Source organism: Tachyglossus aculeatus, chromosome 22 (genome assembly GCF_015852505.1).
Source record: "Tachyglossus aculeatus isolate mTacAcu1 chromosome 22, mTacAcu1.pri, whole genome shotgun sequence".
NCBI lineage: Eukaryota > Metazoa > Chordata > Mammalia > Monotremata > Tachyglossidae > Tachyglossus > Tachyglossus aculeatus.
The window spans coordinates 52072225-52087267 of NC_052087.1; the positions used below are offsets into that span (position 1 = coordinate 52072225).

At 47.5% G+C, this 15043-nt stretch overlaps 1 protein-coding gene across 1 annotated transcript in view; it reads left to right on the forward strand.

The window, feature by feature from the left end:
• Positions 1–8377: 8377 nt before the first annotated feature.
• The window catches only part of RIC8A (RIC8 guanine nucleotide exchange factor A), a 60267-nt gene continuing 53601 nt past the window's right edge, over positions 8378–15043 (forward strand). The window contains exon 1 of the mRNA XM_038764255.1: positions 8378–8467. Within this exon, the coding sequence (XP_038620183.1) occupies positions 8378–8467 (90 nt within the window). The remainder of the gene's footprint in view (positions 8468–15043) is intronic.

Sequence of the window (15043 nt, forward strand, 5' to 3'; positions counted from 1 at the left end):
TGGAGGAGGTGGACTTCAGAAGTCAGATGGCAGTGGGGCCATTGACATTTTGGTTTTCTTGGGCTTTGGAGTCACACAGGCGAAAGACGGGCCTTTCTCGAGACCTCACCCAGACTCTGAGTCCGCTGTTGGGTAGGGACCGTCTCTCTACGTTGCCAACTTGTACTTCCCAAGCGCTTAGTCCAGTGCCGTGCACACAGTAAGAGCTCAATAAATACGATTGAATGAATGAATGAATATTTATTTATTTATTATTTTACTGGTACATATTTATTCTATTTTGTTAATATGCTTTGTTTTGTCATCTGTCTCCCCCTTCTAGACTGTGAGCCCGCTGTTGGGTAGGGACTGTCTCTCTCTGTTGCCAACTTGTACTTCCCAAGCGCTTAGTCCAGTGCTCTGCACACACTAAGTGCTCAATAAATATGATTGAATGAATGAATGAATATTCATTTATTTATTATTTTACTGGTACATATTTATTCTATTTTGTTAATATGTTTTGTTTTGTCATCTGTCTCCCCCTTCTAGACTGTGAGCCCGCTGTTGGGTAGGGACCGTCTCTCTATGTTGCCAACTTGTACTTCCTAAGCGCTTAGTCCAGTGCTCTGCACACAGTAAGTGCTCAATAAATACGATTGAATGAATGAATTGACAGAAAGAAACAGAAGCCTTTGGTGGGTATGATAATAATAACAATAATAATAATGGCATTTGTTAAGTGCTTATGATGTGCCAGGCACTGTACTAAGCCCTCATCTTTAAAATGGGGATTAAGACTGTGAGCCCCACGTGGGACAAGCTGATTACCTTGTATCTCCCCCAGGGCTTAGAACAGTGCTTGGCACATAGTAAGCGCTTAACGAATACCGCTACTATTATAGTCAAATTAGACAGAACACAGGTCCCACGTGGGACTCCTAGGGTAAGTGGGAAGGAGAGCAGCTAATAAAATAATAATAATAATAGTATTTTTAAGCACTTATTATATGCCAAGCACTTTTCTAAGCACTGAGGTAAATACAAGCTCATCAGGTTGGACGTAGTCCCTGTCCCACGAGGAGCTCACAGTCTTAATCCCCATTTTACAGATGAGGTAACTGAGGCACAGAGAAGTGAAGTGACGCGCCCAAAGTCACACAGCTGACAAGTGGTGGAGGTAGGATTAGAACCCAGGTCCTTCTGATTCCCAGGCCTGTGCTCTATCTACTATGCCATGCTATTTCACAAATGAAGAAACAAAAGCCCAGAGAGGTTAAGTGACTTGCCTGAGATCACCCAGCGGCTGAGGGACAGAGCTGGGCCTAGAATCTAGATCTTTTGACTCCCAGTTCTGTGCTCTTTCCAGCCGCAAATATTTTCAAGTGGAACACTGAATTTAGCCTCAGTTTTGGAGCCTTTACTCTGGACCCCCATTTTCCCTGTTCAAGTAATAATAATTATGATATTTGTTAAGCGCTTATGATGTGCCAAGCGTTATTCTAAGCAATGGGATAGATCCAAGATAGTCGGGCTGGACAGAGTCCCTGTCCAACACGGTGCTCACGGTCTGAGGAGAGAGGAAGTAGGATTTAATAATAATAATAATAATAATGGCATTTATTAAGCGCTTACTATGTGCAAAGCACTGTTCTAAATTTTACAGGTGAGGAAACAGACCCAGAGAAGTTAAGTGACTTGCCCAAGATCACACAGCAGACAAATGTCCGAGCCGGAATTAGAACCCAGGTCAGTCAGTCATTCAGTTGTATTTATTGAGCGCTTACTGGGTGTAGAGCACTGTACTAAGTACTGGGGAGCATACAATATAACAATAAACAGACACATTCCCTGCCCACAACGAGTTTACAGTCTCGAGCTCTTCTTTCCGTGCTCTTTCCGCTAGGCCACGGCTTCTCTAGATCTTCTCAGAGTCGGGTTAAAAATAGTTGCAACCACAGAAATTTCTACCCTCCTCCAAAATGGATGATTAAAATGCGCAGTTACCCAAGCATAATTGCCGAGGAGCTTGGGCAAAGAATCGTCTGATTGAACGAAGGAGAACTGGGAGAAAGCAGAGTTTCTAAACGGTGGCGTCTCCTGTCAGGGTGATGGACAAGCCCTGGTCTGCAGACACAAAGGAATTGATTTCAGTGATAATTGTTTGCCCAGCTCCTCTCACACTCGCTCTCATCCCTCGCTGTGCGTGCCCCCGTTTCCAAGTACATGAATCATTACAGATGGGTCACATGGGACTGCTTTGTAGGACACAAGTTTCTGAATGCCGAGAACTGCGTCCCACGCATTTCCTACGTCTCTCGGGTCCCTAATAATAATTATTGCGCTTATTATTTATTAGGCACGTACTGTGTACTCCATGCGGGGACAGTTACAGGATAATCAGTTTGGGCCCGGTCCCTGACCCCCATGGGGCTCAACTCTCTGAGGAATGGAGAATAGGTAACTTATCCTCTTTTTGCAGATAAGGAAACTGGAGCCCAGAGAGGCCAGGCGATTTGCCCGAGGCCACACAGCAGGCTGCTGCTAGAGCTGGGACTAGTATCTAGATGGATGGACTAACAGGCCTGGGAGTCCTGGGTTCTAATCTCAGATCCTCCACTTGCCTCCTGGGTGACCTTGGGCAACTCACTTAACTTCTCTGTGTCTCGCTTTCTTCACTACTAATTCCCACTCCTTAGACTCTGAGCCCCGTGTGGTTCAGAGACTGTTTTCTTCTTTCTTTTTTTTAAATCATCATCAATCGTATTTATTGAGCGCTTACTATGTGCAGAGCACTGTACTAAGCGCTTGGGAAGTACAAATTGGCAACATATAGAGGCAGTCCCTACCCAACAGTGGGCTCACAGTCTAAATTTTTAGACTGTATAAAAATTTATACTTTTATAAAAATTTTTAAAAATTTACAAATGGTATAAAAAATACCATTTTTTAATGGTATTTTTAAAGCTCTTACTATGTTCCAGGTTGGATTGTACTCTCCCAAGCGCTTAGTACAGTGCTCTGCGCACAATAAGCGCTCAGTAAATATGACTGAATGAATGAACACATCTTCCTTCCACGACCCATCTCCGCGGCAGTTGGGAATGTGTCAATCACATCCTTTCCCCGCCCTGCGCCTCCAAAACTGCTCTGGTTCTACAGTGGAGATTTCCATTTGTTGGTAAATGTGACTAGGTAACTTATTGGCGACGATTGCATTGGTTAATCAATCAGTGGTACTTATCAATACCACTAGCAATATCAATGTCTACTTGTTTTGTCTATCTACTTGTTTTGTTTTGTTGTCTGTCTCCCCCTTCTAGACTGTGAGCCCACTGTTAGGAAGGGACTATCTCTATCTGTTGCCAAATTGTACCTTCCATGTGCTTAGTACAGTGCTCTGCACACAGTAAGCGCTCAATAAATATGATTGAATGAATGAATGAATAAATGAACACAAGATAGGTTGGACACAAACAGTTCACACTCTTAATCCCCATTTTACTGATGAGAGAACTGAGGCACAGAGAAATGAAGTGACTTCCCCAAGGTCACACAGCAGACAAGTGGCAGAGCAGGAATTAGAAGCCAGGTCCACCTTATTCCCAGGCCCAGGCGCTAGCCACTAGGCCATGCTGCTTCTCTTCTATCTAGCCCTGGGTTCAGTAATAATAATAATGGCATTTGTTAAGCACTTACTAGGTGTGAAGCACTGTTCTAAGCGCTGGGAGGAATACAAGATGATCAGGTTGTCCCACATGGTGCTCACAGTCTTCAACCCCATTTTACAGATGAGGGAACTGAGGCACAGAGAAGTTAAGTGACTTGCCCAAAGTCACCCAGCTGACAAGTGGCAGAGCCGGGATTAGAACCCATGACCTCTGTCTCCCAAGCCCGTGCTCTTTCCACTGAGCCATGCTGCTTCTCAGTACAGTGCTTGGCCCAAGGTAATTGCTTTTCATTCATTCATTCATTCATTCAATCGCATTTATGTATATATGTTTATATGTATATATGTTTGCACGTATTTATTACTCTATTTTACTTGTACATATCTATTCTATTTATTTTGTTAATATGCTTTGTTTTGTTCTCTGTCTCCCCCTTCTAGACTGTGAGCCCACTGTTGGGTAGGGACGGTCTCTATATGTTGCCAACTTGTACTTCCCAAGCGCTTAGTACAGTGCTGTGCACACAGTAAGCGCTCAATAAATACGATTGATTGATTGAGTGAGTGCTTACTTTGTACAGAGCACTGTACTAAGCGCTTGGGAAGTACAAGTCGGCAACATATAGAGACGGTCCCTACCCAGCAGAGGGCTCACAGTCTAGAAAGGGGAGACAGACAACAAAACAAAACATATTAACAAAATAAAATAAATAGAATAAATATGTACAAGTAAAATAAATAGAGTAATAAATCTGTACAGACATATATACAGGTGCTGTGGGGAGGGGGAGGAGGTAAGGCGGGGGGCATGGGGAGGGGGAGGAGGGGGCTCAAATACGGCAGCTATTATTATTATAAAGGTTATAAATTACCTCAGTTATTATTACTATTAGATCTCACGATGCTAAATCCCAGCTCTTTACATTAGGCCAGGCTTCCTCTTGATTGTAGCCAAGTCCAACAAAATGATCCCATGAGCCTGGTTGGAAGTGATTTGAGGCTTAGGACCTTTGGGAGATGTTCACTCTAATAAAGCAGTGAAAAAGCCCATCACCTGAATGAAATATTGCGATCTCGGGCCACCCCACCCTAAGACTGTAAGCCCCGTGTGGGACAGGGACTGTATCCAAACCGATTATTTTGCATCTACCTCAGCGCTTAGGAGCTGTCACGTAGTAAGTGCTTAACAAATTCCATAAAAAAATACGATTATTGTTACAATGGACTTGATATAGATGTTCCCTACCCACAAGGAGTTTACAGTCTAGAGGGAAGAAGGGGTTTATAGGACAACCTGATCACCTTGTAACCTCCCCAGCGCTTAGAACAGTGCTTTGCACATAGTAAGCACTTAATAAATGCCATTATTATTATTATTATCATTATTAAAATAAATTATTGACATGGACATCGTCTTCTCTGTGAGCCCATTGTTGGGTAGGGACCATCTCTACGTGTTGCCAACTTGTACTTCCCAAGCGCTTAGTCCAGTGCTCTGCACACAGTAAGCGCTCAATAAATACGATTGAATGAATGAGTGTGGGGCTGAGAGTGGGGTGAAGATCAAGGGAGGGGTGTTAGGTTTGGCTGCCAAACTCCACCTTTTCCAGTCATCAGGAAGGCAGGATGGCTTAATGGAAAGAACCCAAGGCTGGGAATCAGGAGACCCGGATTCTAGCTTCAGCCTTGTCATGGGCCTGCAGGGTGACCTCAGCCAAATAATAATAATAATAATGGCATTTGTTAAGTGCTTACTATGTGCAGAGCACTGTTCTAAGCGCTGGAAAAAAAATGTGAACAACGCAGGGGGCATCAAATCACTTCACCTCTCTGGGCCTCAGTTCCCTCATCTGTGAAATGGGGATAAGACTCTTAGATTGTGAGCGCTACAGGAGTCAGGGATTAGGTCTGAAGCAGGGTGGCCTGATGGCTAGAGCCCAGGCTTGGGAGTCAGAAGGACTGGGGTTCTAATCCCGGCTCCGCCACTTGTCTGCTGCAGGACCTTGGGCAAGTCACCCTATTTCTCAGGGCCTCAGTGACCTCATCTGTAAAATGGAGCTTGAGACTGTGAGCCCCATATGGGACGGAGACTGTGTCCAACCTGATTAGCTTGCATCCACCCCCGCGCTTAGTACAGTGCCTGCCACATAATAATAATAATAATGGTCCTTGTTAAGCACTTACTATGTGCCAAACACTGTTCTGTGCACTGGGGTAGATACAAGGAAATCAGGTTGTCCCACGCGGGGCTTACAGTCTTAATCCCCATTTTGCAGAGGAAGTAACTGAGGCACAGAGAAGTTTGCCCAAAGTCACAGAGCTGATAAGTGGCGGAGCCGGGATTAGAACCCACAACCTCTGACTCCGAAGCCCATGCTCCTCCCACAGAGCCACGCTGAGCGGCAGCCAAACCTAACAACCCTCCCTCGATCTTCACCCCACTCTCAGCCCCACATTCATTCATTCAATCGTATTTATCGAGCGCTTACTGTGTGCAGAGCACTGTACTAAGCACTTGGGAAGTACAAGTTGGCAACACGTAGAGATGGCCCCTACCCAACAACGGGCTCTCAGAGAAGACGATGTCCATATCAATAATTTATTTTAATCCCCTTCTTCCCTCTAGGCTGTAAACTCCTTATGGGTAGGAAACATCTATATCAAGTCCGTTGTAACAATAATACCACAATTATTATTATCTGATCATCTTGGACCTCCTCCAGCACTTTGTTAAACGCTTACTTTGTGCCAACCACCGGCGCTGGATAATCATTATCATCCACTGATGGAGTCCCATGGAAAAAGGGTCAAGTTGTTGACCTCCCTACCTCAATCTCCTCTATCTCACCACCGACCCCTCGTCCCCCTCTCCATCCCCCCATCTTACCTCCTTCCCCTCCCCACAGCACCTGTATATATGTATATATGGTTGTACATATTTATTACTCTATTTAGTTATTTATTTTACTTGTACATATCTATCCTATTTATTTTATTTTGTTAGTATGTTTGGTTCTGTCCTCTGTCTCCCCCTTTTAGACTGTGAGCCCGCTGTTGGGTAGGGACTGTCTCTATATGTTGCCAATTTGTGCTTCCCAAGCGCTTAGTACAGTGCTCTGCACATAATAAGCGCTCAATAAATACGATTGATGATGATGATGATGATGATGACCCCTTGGCCACATCCTCCCATTGGCCTGGAACTTCCTCCCTGTTAATATCTGACAGACCACCACTCTCCCCACCTTCAAAGCCTTATTTTAACACCTTCCCCTACTAAGCCATTTTTTCCCCTACTTCCTCTCATTTCTGGGTCCCCCTTGTCCTTGGATTTCTACGCTTTAAGCACACGATAATCACGCCACCCTCAGCCCCACAGCACTTACAGCCATATCAGTCATTTATTTAAATGTCCAACGTCTCCTCTAGACTGAGTTCCTTTATTAACAAGTACTACTGCTATCATTATTGTTACTATTAATAATAACGACTGAATATCAGACGCCCAAAGGTCACAGATCCCAGTGCAAACATGATGCAGAAGGGAGAAGGAGCCCGGCGAGGCGGGGGCGTGAAGAGGGCCTCAATCCGGAAAAGAAGCTACGGCCTAAATGAGGTGGTTTCCTTCGTTCGTTCCTTTATTCATTCAGTTGTATTTATTGAGCAGTTACGGTGTGCAGAGCCCTGTTCTAAGCGCTTGGGAGAGGACAATGGTTTGAAGATGGGCCGCCCGGGGTGGCTGATGGGGTCGCTCAGGGATGGGGACGGCCTTTCAATCAATCAATCAATCAATCAATCGTATTTATTGAGCGCTTACTGTGTGCGGAGCACTGGACTAAGCTTTCAGGGCGGAAGGCGGTCATGTTTCCTTTCAGGGCAGCCTCATCTGGGCCTTCTCTGTCCCACCACCCCCCTTGGGATTTGGGGGCTCAGACCCCCTTCTTGCCCCCCTACCCCTTAACCCCTTCCCCTCCCCAGGGATTGGGGGGGGGGATTGGCTCATGCCACCTTAAAATTGAGCTCCACCCCCCTCCTTCATGGCCTGTTTGTCTCTCTGTCCCTTCCTCTTCCTCTTTCCCCTCCATCCCTGTCCCTCTTCGAGGCTCTTTCCCCCCTTCCCCCCGGCTTTCCATTCCGGGGTGGGGGACACAGGGGACAGACTGGGAGCCCACTGTTGGGTAGGGACTGTCTCTCTATGTTGCCAATTTGTACTTCCCTAGCGCTTAGTCCAGTGCTCTGCACATAGTAAGCGCTCAATAAATACGATTGATGATGATGATGCTGATGATGAATAGGTAGAAATCAGGAGGCCTGGGGGAAGGAGGAGGAAAAATAGCAGGGTGAGGATTTCTGGAATGGCATCGACCCTTGGGCTGGGAGGGAGGGGGGTTCCTGGGTGCCCTGGTGGGAAGATGATTATAAAACCGTGAAAAACGGGGAGAGGGGGGAGAGGAAAAGGGGAGGGACGGAGGGAGACAGGGAGAGAAGGAGGGAGGGACTGGAGAGAAGGAGGGACTGGAGGGAAGGAGATTAATAGGGGGGGAAAAATAGAGGGAGAGGGATTGGTCAGCGGCTGACCCATTTGCTCAGCTGTCCATGTAGCAGGCTGAGCAATCTCCGGCTCTTTCCCCTCCGTCCCCCCAGGCTCCCCACCCGGGCAGGTCCTGCACCCCTCGATCCCTCCGGCTGCTTCGTGCGGGCCCCCTCCGGCCCCCTCGGCCCCCAACCATGAGCGTGGAGCCCCGGACCGTGGTGGCCACGGTGGAGAACGGCCAGCAGGACGCCGTCCTCCGGGTGCTGCAGATCTACAACAAGGAGGTGAGGGAGGGGGCTGCGGGAGGGGAGGGGAAAGGGGCCGCCGCCTCCGGGCCTGGGCGGGCGTGGGGGGGCCAACACGTTCTGGACACGTATGTATGGGGCATGTATGTATGTAGATGTGAGTGTGTGTGTTTGTGTGCGTGTCCAGACGGCTTGGCTGGCGGCCCACCCTCCCACCTCCAACCTGCAGCGAATTGGCTGCTGCAACCCGACGGGCTGAGGGGGCCTGTAATAATAATAATAATAATAGAGGTGTTTATTAAGCGCTTACCACGCGCCAGGCCGGGAAACTGCCCCCGCTGCGCCGTTCCTGGGAAAAGACCCCCCACCCCGCTTTTTTCCCCTTTATTTCCCTGCCTCCCCCTTCCCAGAACAGACAGAAGCCCCCCTCCCCCCGCAGCCCCCCGCAGCCCGAGGCTTTTGTTTACGGCTCCTGTTTCCGCAGCGAGCCCGTTTTCCGGGGTTCCGCTAAGCAGCCCCCCCCCCCCTTTTTTCCTGCTAGCCTGGGTCTGTCGGGAATCATCAATCTCCTCTCTAATTCTCTTTTTCCCACTCTCTCCCCTCTATCTCCCTTTTTCTCTCCCTCCCCTTTCCTCTCTCCCTCCCCTTTCCTCTCTCCCTCTCTGGCCCCTCTCGCCTTTTCCCTCTTCCTCTCTCCCCTTTCCTCTCTTATGCTTCTTCTCTATTCCTCACCCTTCCTTTCTCTCTCCCCTCCCTCTTTTCTCCCTCTCTCCGCATCTCCTCTCTCTCCCTTTCCCTCCCCTTGTCTCTCCCTCCCTATTTCTCCTCCCTCTGCCTTCCTCCCCTCCCCTCTCCTTCCCTAGCTCTCCTCTATTTCTTTTCCTCCCTCTCTTCATCGCACCTTTCCCTCTCCCTCCCTATCGCTCCTCTTTCTCTCCTTCTCTCTCTTTCCCTCTGCCTCCTCCTTTCCCTGTCTCTTCCTCTTTCCCTTCCTCTCTTCTCCCGTTTTTCCCTCTCGCTCCCTCCCAATCTCTCCTCTCCTTCTCTCCCTCTTTCCCTTCTCGTCCTCTCTCCCTCTTTCTCCCCCTCCTCCCTCTCCTCCCCTTTCCGTCCCTCGCTCCTCCCTCCCTATTTCTCCTCCCTTTCTCTCTCTCCCCCTCCCTCTCTCCCACCTCTCTCCCTATCTCCCTCTTTCTCTCTGTCCCTCCCTCTCCCTCCTCCCTTTCCCTCTGGTCCTCTTTCCCTCCTTCTCTTCCTCGCCCCTTTCCCTCTCCCTCCCTATCTCTCCTCTTTTTCTCCTTCTCTCTTTCCCTCTCCCTCCTCTCTTTCCCTCTCCCTCTTTCCCTCTCTTTTCCTTTCCTTCCTTGTCTTCTTCTCCCCTCTTTCTCCCTCCCCATCCCTCCTCTCTTTCTCTCCCTCTCTCCGCCTCTTTCCCTCCCTCTTTCCTCTTTCCTCTTTCCTCTTTCCTCTGTCCTTCTCTCTCCCTCCCTATCTCTCCTCCCTTTCTCTCCCTCTCCCTCTCTCTCCCACCTCTCTCCCTCTTTCCCTCTCTCTCCCTCTTTCCCTCCCTCTCACTTCCCTATCTCTCCTCTTTTCTCTCCCTCTCCCTCTATTTCTCTCTCCCTCCTCTCTCTCCCTCTTTCCCTCCCTCTCTCCCCTCTTTCCCTCTCTCTCTTCCCCCTCCCTCTCCCTCCTCATTTTCTCCCACACTCCTCTTTCTCTCCCTCCTTCTCTCTCTGTCTCTCTCACCCTCCCTCTCCTCTTTCTCTTCTCCCTCAGTGTTTTGACACCTAGGGAGTGGTGGGGAGCTGTGGGCATAGGGAACAGAGCTAAATAATAAAAATAATAATAATGATGGTAGAATTTGCTAAGCGCTTACTATATGCCAAGCACTGAGAAATCAGAGAGAAAGGGGAGAAGTTGGATGTAGAATCAATCTGTGTTGATCTCTTACTCCGGGTATATCAATCAATCAGTGGTATTTATTGAGTGTTTACTTTGTGCAGAGTACTGTACTAAGCATTGGGAAGAATACAATAATCATAATGATAATAATGCTGGTATTTGTTAAGTACTTACTATGTGCCAAGCACTGTTCTAAGCACTGAGGTAGATAGAAGGTAATCACGTTGTCCCACGTGGTGCTCACAGTCTTCATCCCCATTTTACAGATGAGGTAACTGAGAAGTTAAGTGATTTGCCCAAGGTCACACAGCTGACAAGTGGCAGAGCCGGGATTAGAACCCACGACCTCTGGCTCCCAAGCCCGGGCTCTTCCCACTAAGCACCGAGTTAGTGGACACGTTCCCTGCCCACAAGGAGGATCCTGGTGAAATGGGAGATTCTGAAATTCTGTCACTGAGAGGATTTGACCAAGGGAGCCAGATTGGGAGATCTAATAATAATAGTAACTATTATTCCTATTAATAATAATAGTTATGGGACTTGTTAAGTGCCCCTTAAGCACTGTACTAAATTCTGGGATAGGCACAGAATAATCAGATTGAACACAGTCCCTGTCCCACATGGGCTTCACAGTCTAAGTAGGGAGGAATAGGATTTAATCCTCATTTCACAGATGAAGAAACCAAGGCACAGAAAAGTGAAGTGACTTGCCCAAGGTCACCGAGCAGTCGAGTGGCAGATCTGGGATTAGAACCCAGCTCCTCTGACTCCCAGACTCCCAACCAATGCTCTTTCCACTAGGCCCTGCTGCTTCCCTAATATCGAAGGGAACAGAAATTATTATTATTCTTATAATCATTACTGTTGTTATATTTGTTACGTGCTTACTATGTGTCAAGCAATGTCCTAAGCATTAATACAAGTTGATCACGTTGGACACAGTCCCTGCCCGGCCTGGGGCTTACAGTCTAAGTAGGCGGGAAAACAGGGTTAGCGCTTAGTAATAATAATAATAATAATAATGATGGCATTTATTAAGCGCTTACTATGTGCAGGGCACTGTTCTAAGCGCTGGGGGGATACAAGGTGATCAAGGTGCCCCACGTGGGGCTCACAGTCTTAATCCCCATTTTACAGATGAGGTAACCAAGGCGCAGAGAAGTTAAGTGACTTTCCCAAGGTCACACAGCAGACATGTGGTGGAGTTGGGATTCGAACCCATGACCTCTGGCTCCAAAGCCCGTGCTCTTTCCACTGAGCCACGCTGCTTAGTACAGTGCCAAGCGCTTAGTCCAGTGCTCTGCACACAGTAAGCGCTCAATAAATACGATTGAATGAGTGAATGAATGAATGAACAGGGGTTGAATCCTCATTTTACAGATGAGAAAACTGAGGCAGCAAGAAGTTCAGTGACTTGCCCAAGGCCACTCAGCAGACAGAGGATGGAGCTGGGATGAGAACCCGGGTCCTCCTGATTCCCAGGCCCGGGCTCTAGCCATTAGGCCACTCTGCTTCTCTCACACTGGGATGTCACGTGTGTCCCAGTGTCCGGTATCCGCTGTACTGAAGGCCTAGTCTTTATATGTTGCCAACTTGAACTTCCCAAGCGCTTAATACAGTGCTCTGCACACAGTAAGCGCTCAATAAATACGATCGTATGAATGAATGAATGAATATCTCTACCCTCCGTGGGTGTACTTGTGACAGATAGCCCTCTACATACAACAACACACGTGGACTTCCTAAGCACCCAGGGTGCTTCCAGAGAGTGGGTATGAGCATGTCTATTAACTCTTCCAAGTGCTTAGTACAGTGCTCGCCACAAAAGTGCTCAATAAATACCACAGATTGGCTGATTATGAGCTGACCGATCCACTCCGTTGACCTGGCACTGTTTCAAATAGTAGTAGTTGTAATAGTATTTATTAAGCACTTACTCTACCAATCAATCAATCAATCAATCGTATTTATTGAGCGCTTACTATGTGCAGAGCACTGTACTAAGCGCTTGGGAAGTACAAATTGGCAACACATAGAGACAGTCCCTACCCAACAGTGGGCTCACAGTCTAAAAGGGGGGAGACAGGGAACAGAACCAAACATACCAACAAAATAAAATAAATAGGATAGAAATGTACAAGTAAAATAAATAAATAAATAAATAAATAGAGTAATAAATATGTACAACCATATATACATATATATATATATATATATATATATATGTATATACTCTAGATAGTGAGCTCCTGGTGGGCAGGGAGCGTGTCTACCAACTCTGTTATTTTGTACTCTTCCAAGTGCTTAGTATAGTCAGTCAATTTTTTGAGCACTTACTGGGTGCTCAACATTTACCCCAGAATGCTAATAATAATGGTAATAACAATGCATTTGTTAAGCGCTTACTATGTGCCAAGCACTGTTCTAAGCGCTGGGAGGTTGTCCCCCATGGGGCTCACAGTCTTAATCCCCATTTTCCAGATGAGGTAACTGAGGCCCAGAGAAGTGAAGGGACTTGCCCAAAGTCACACAGCTGACAAGTGGCGGAGGTGGGATTAGAACCCACGACCTCCGACTCCCAAGCCCGGGCTCTTTCCACTGAGCCGCACTGCTTCACTAAGCACTTGGGAGCGTCTAATAGGACAATAAACAGACGTATTTCCTGCTCAAAATGAGCTTACAGTCTAGAGGGGGAGAGGGAAATTAATAGAAATAAATTTCAGAGTCTACAGACTGTGAGCCCACTGTTGGTTAGGGACCGTCTCTATATGTTGCCAATTTGTACTTCCCAAGCGCTTAGTACAGTGCTCTGCACATAGTAAGCGCTCAATAAATACGATTGATGATGATGATCTCTGTTGTAGAAACACAGTTTTTTGGCACACGGCCGGCTCCCAATAAATACGATTGATTGTTTGATTGACTTACTGTTTTCCTGCGGGCAGGGACTGTGTCCAACCTGATTATCTTATATCTACCCCAGCGCTTAGTACAGTGCTTGACACACATAAGTAAATGCTTAATGACTATCACATTGATGATGGTGATGATGAAGATGGTTAGAACACTGTGCTAAACTCTGGGAATAAATGCACTGGAGGAAATCAGATCGGGTCCCTGTCTCTCCTGGGACTCACAATCTAAAGCCCGGGCCTGGGACTCAGAAGGTCGTGGGTTCTAATCCCGGCTCCGCCACTTGCCTGCTCTGTGACCTTGGGCGAGTCACCTCACTTCTCCGGGCTTCAGTTATCTCATCTGTAAAATGGGGATTGAGACTGGGAGCCCCGCGTGGGACAACCTGATTACCATGTACCTACCCCAGTGCTTAGAACAGCGCTTGGCACATAGTAAGTGCTTAACAAATGCCATTATTAATATTATCATTATTATTATTATTATTAAAAATGAGGGGAAAAGGAATCCATCCCAGACTCCTGTGTCACTAGGCTGGTTTCTGGAAAATTCTGCATGACTCTTGTGTGGAGGCAGAAGATAATCTTCCCTAGGAAGAGATAGTGACCAGAGAGGAGAGGCCAGTAAGGAGTCTAATTACCCTGTATAGCTGCTAAAATGCCTCTTTGGTGTTGGATTTTTTTTTAACGGTATTTGTTAAGTGCTTACTATGTGCCAGGACCTGGGGTAGACATTAATTCAGGTGGGGCACAGTCCATGTCCCAGCTGGGGCTCACAGTCTTAATCCCCATTTTACAATCAATCAATCAATCAATCGTATTTATTGAGCACTTACTATGTGCAGAGCACTGTACTTTTACAGAGACAGTAAGCACAGAGCAGTTAAGTGACTGGCCTGAGGTCACACGGCAGACAAGTGGAAGGATTAGGACCGAGGTCCTCTAATTCCCAGGCCGCTGCTCTTTCCACTAGGCCACTCTGCTTCTCGATTGGATTGGAAAGGAAGAGAGTCAAAAAAGACTCCAGAGATAACAAGCCGGGGGGGTAAAGCAATCATTTAATCCGTGGTGGAAATAATAAAAAATAATAATTACGGTAGTTTGTAAGCACTTTCTATGTGTCAAGATAGTTGGGATGGACACAGTCCCTGTCCTCCTTGGGGTTCACAATCTAAGTAGGAGGGAGAACAGGTGTTGAATCAATCAATCAATCAATCGTATTTATTGAGCACTTACTGTGTGCAGTGCACTGTACTAAGCGCTTGGGAAGTACAAGTTGGCAACATATAGAGACGGTCCCTACCCAGCAGTGGGCTCAGTTGAGGAAACTGAGGCACAGAGAAGTGAAGACTTTCCCCAGGTCACACAGCAGGCCAGTGACGGAGCCGGGATTAGAACCCAGATCCTCTGCTCCCCACCCAGGGCTCACGGTTTTTTCCCTAGGCCACGTTGAGTCACTGAACACTGGACTGTAGGGAGAGGGAGGAGGCGGGGAAATTTCTGAACCGGTGAGCGTGAAGTCCGCTGTTCAGTGCTCCTTCAAGCCCGGCCCCGGTGCCTCTTTCTGTTTGCTCGTTTGCTCACTCTCTGTTCGCTGCCTTCAAAGCGCATCTTATCCCAGTAGGCCTTGGAAACCACGAATGTGTTTTCCAGTCCGGCCAACGAAATCTCCGGATGAAATCCAACAGCAGCCACCCGGCACGCTTAACGGAGTCTCCCCACCATTTCCCAGTTGAAGAGGCCATCTGCCGGGTCCCCGGCGGCCAACAGGGTCGGGCCCTGCAGGGTGGCAGAAGGG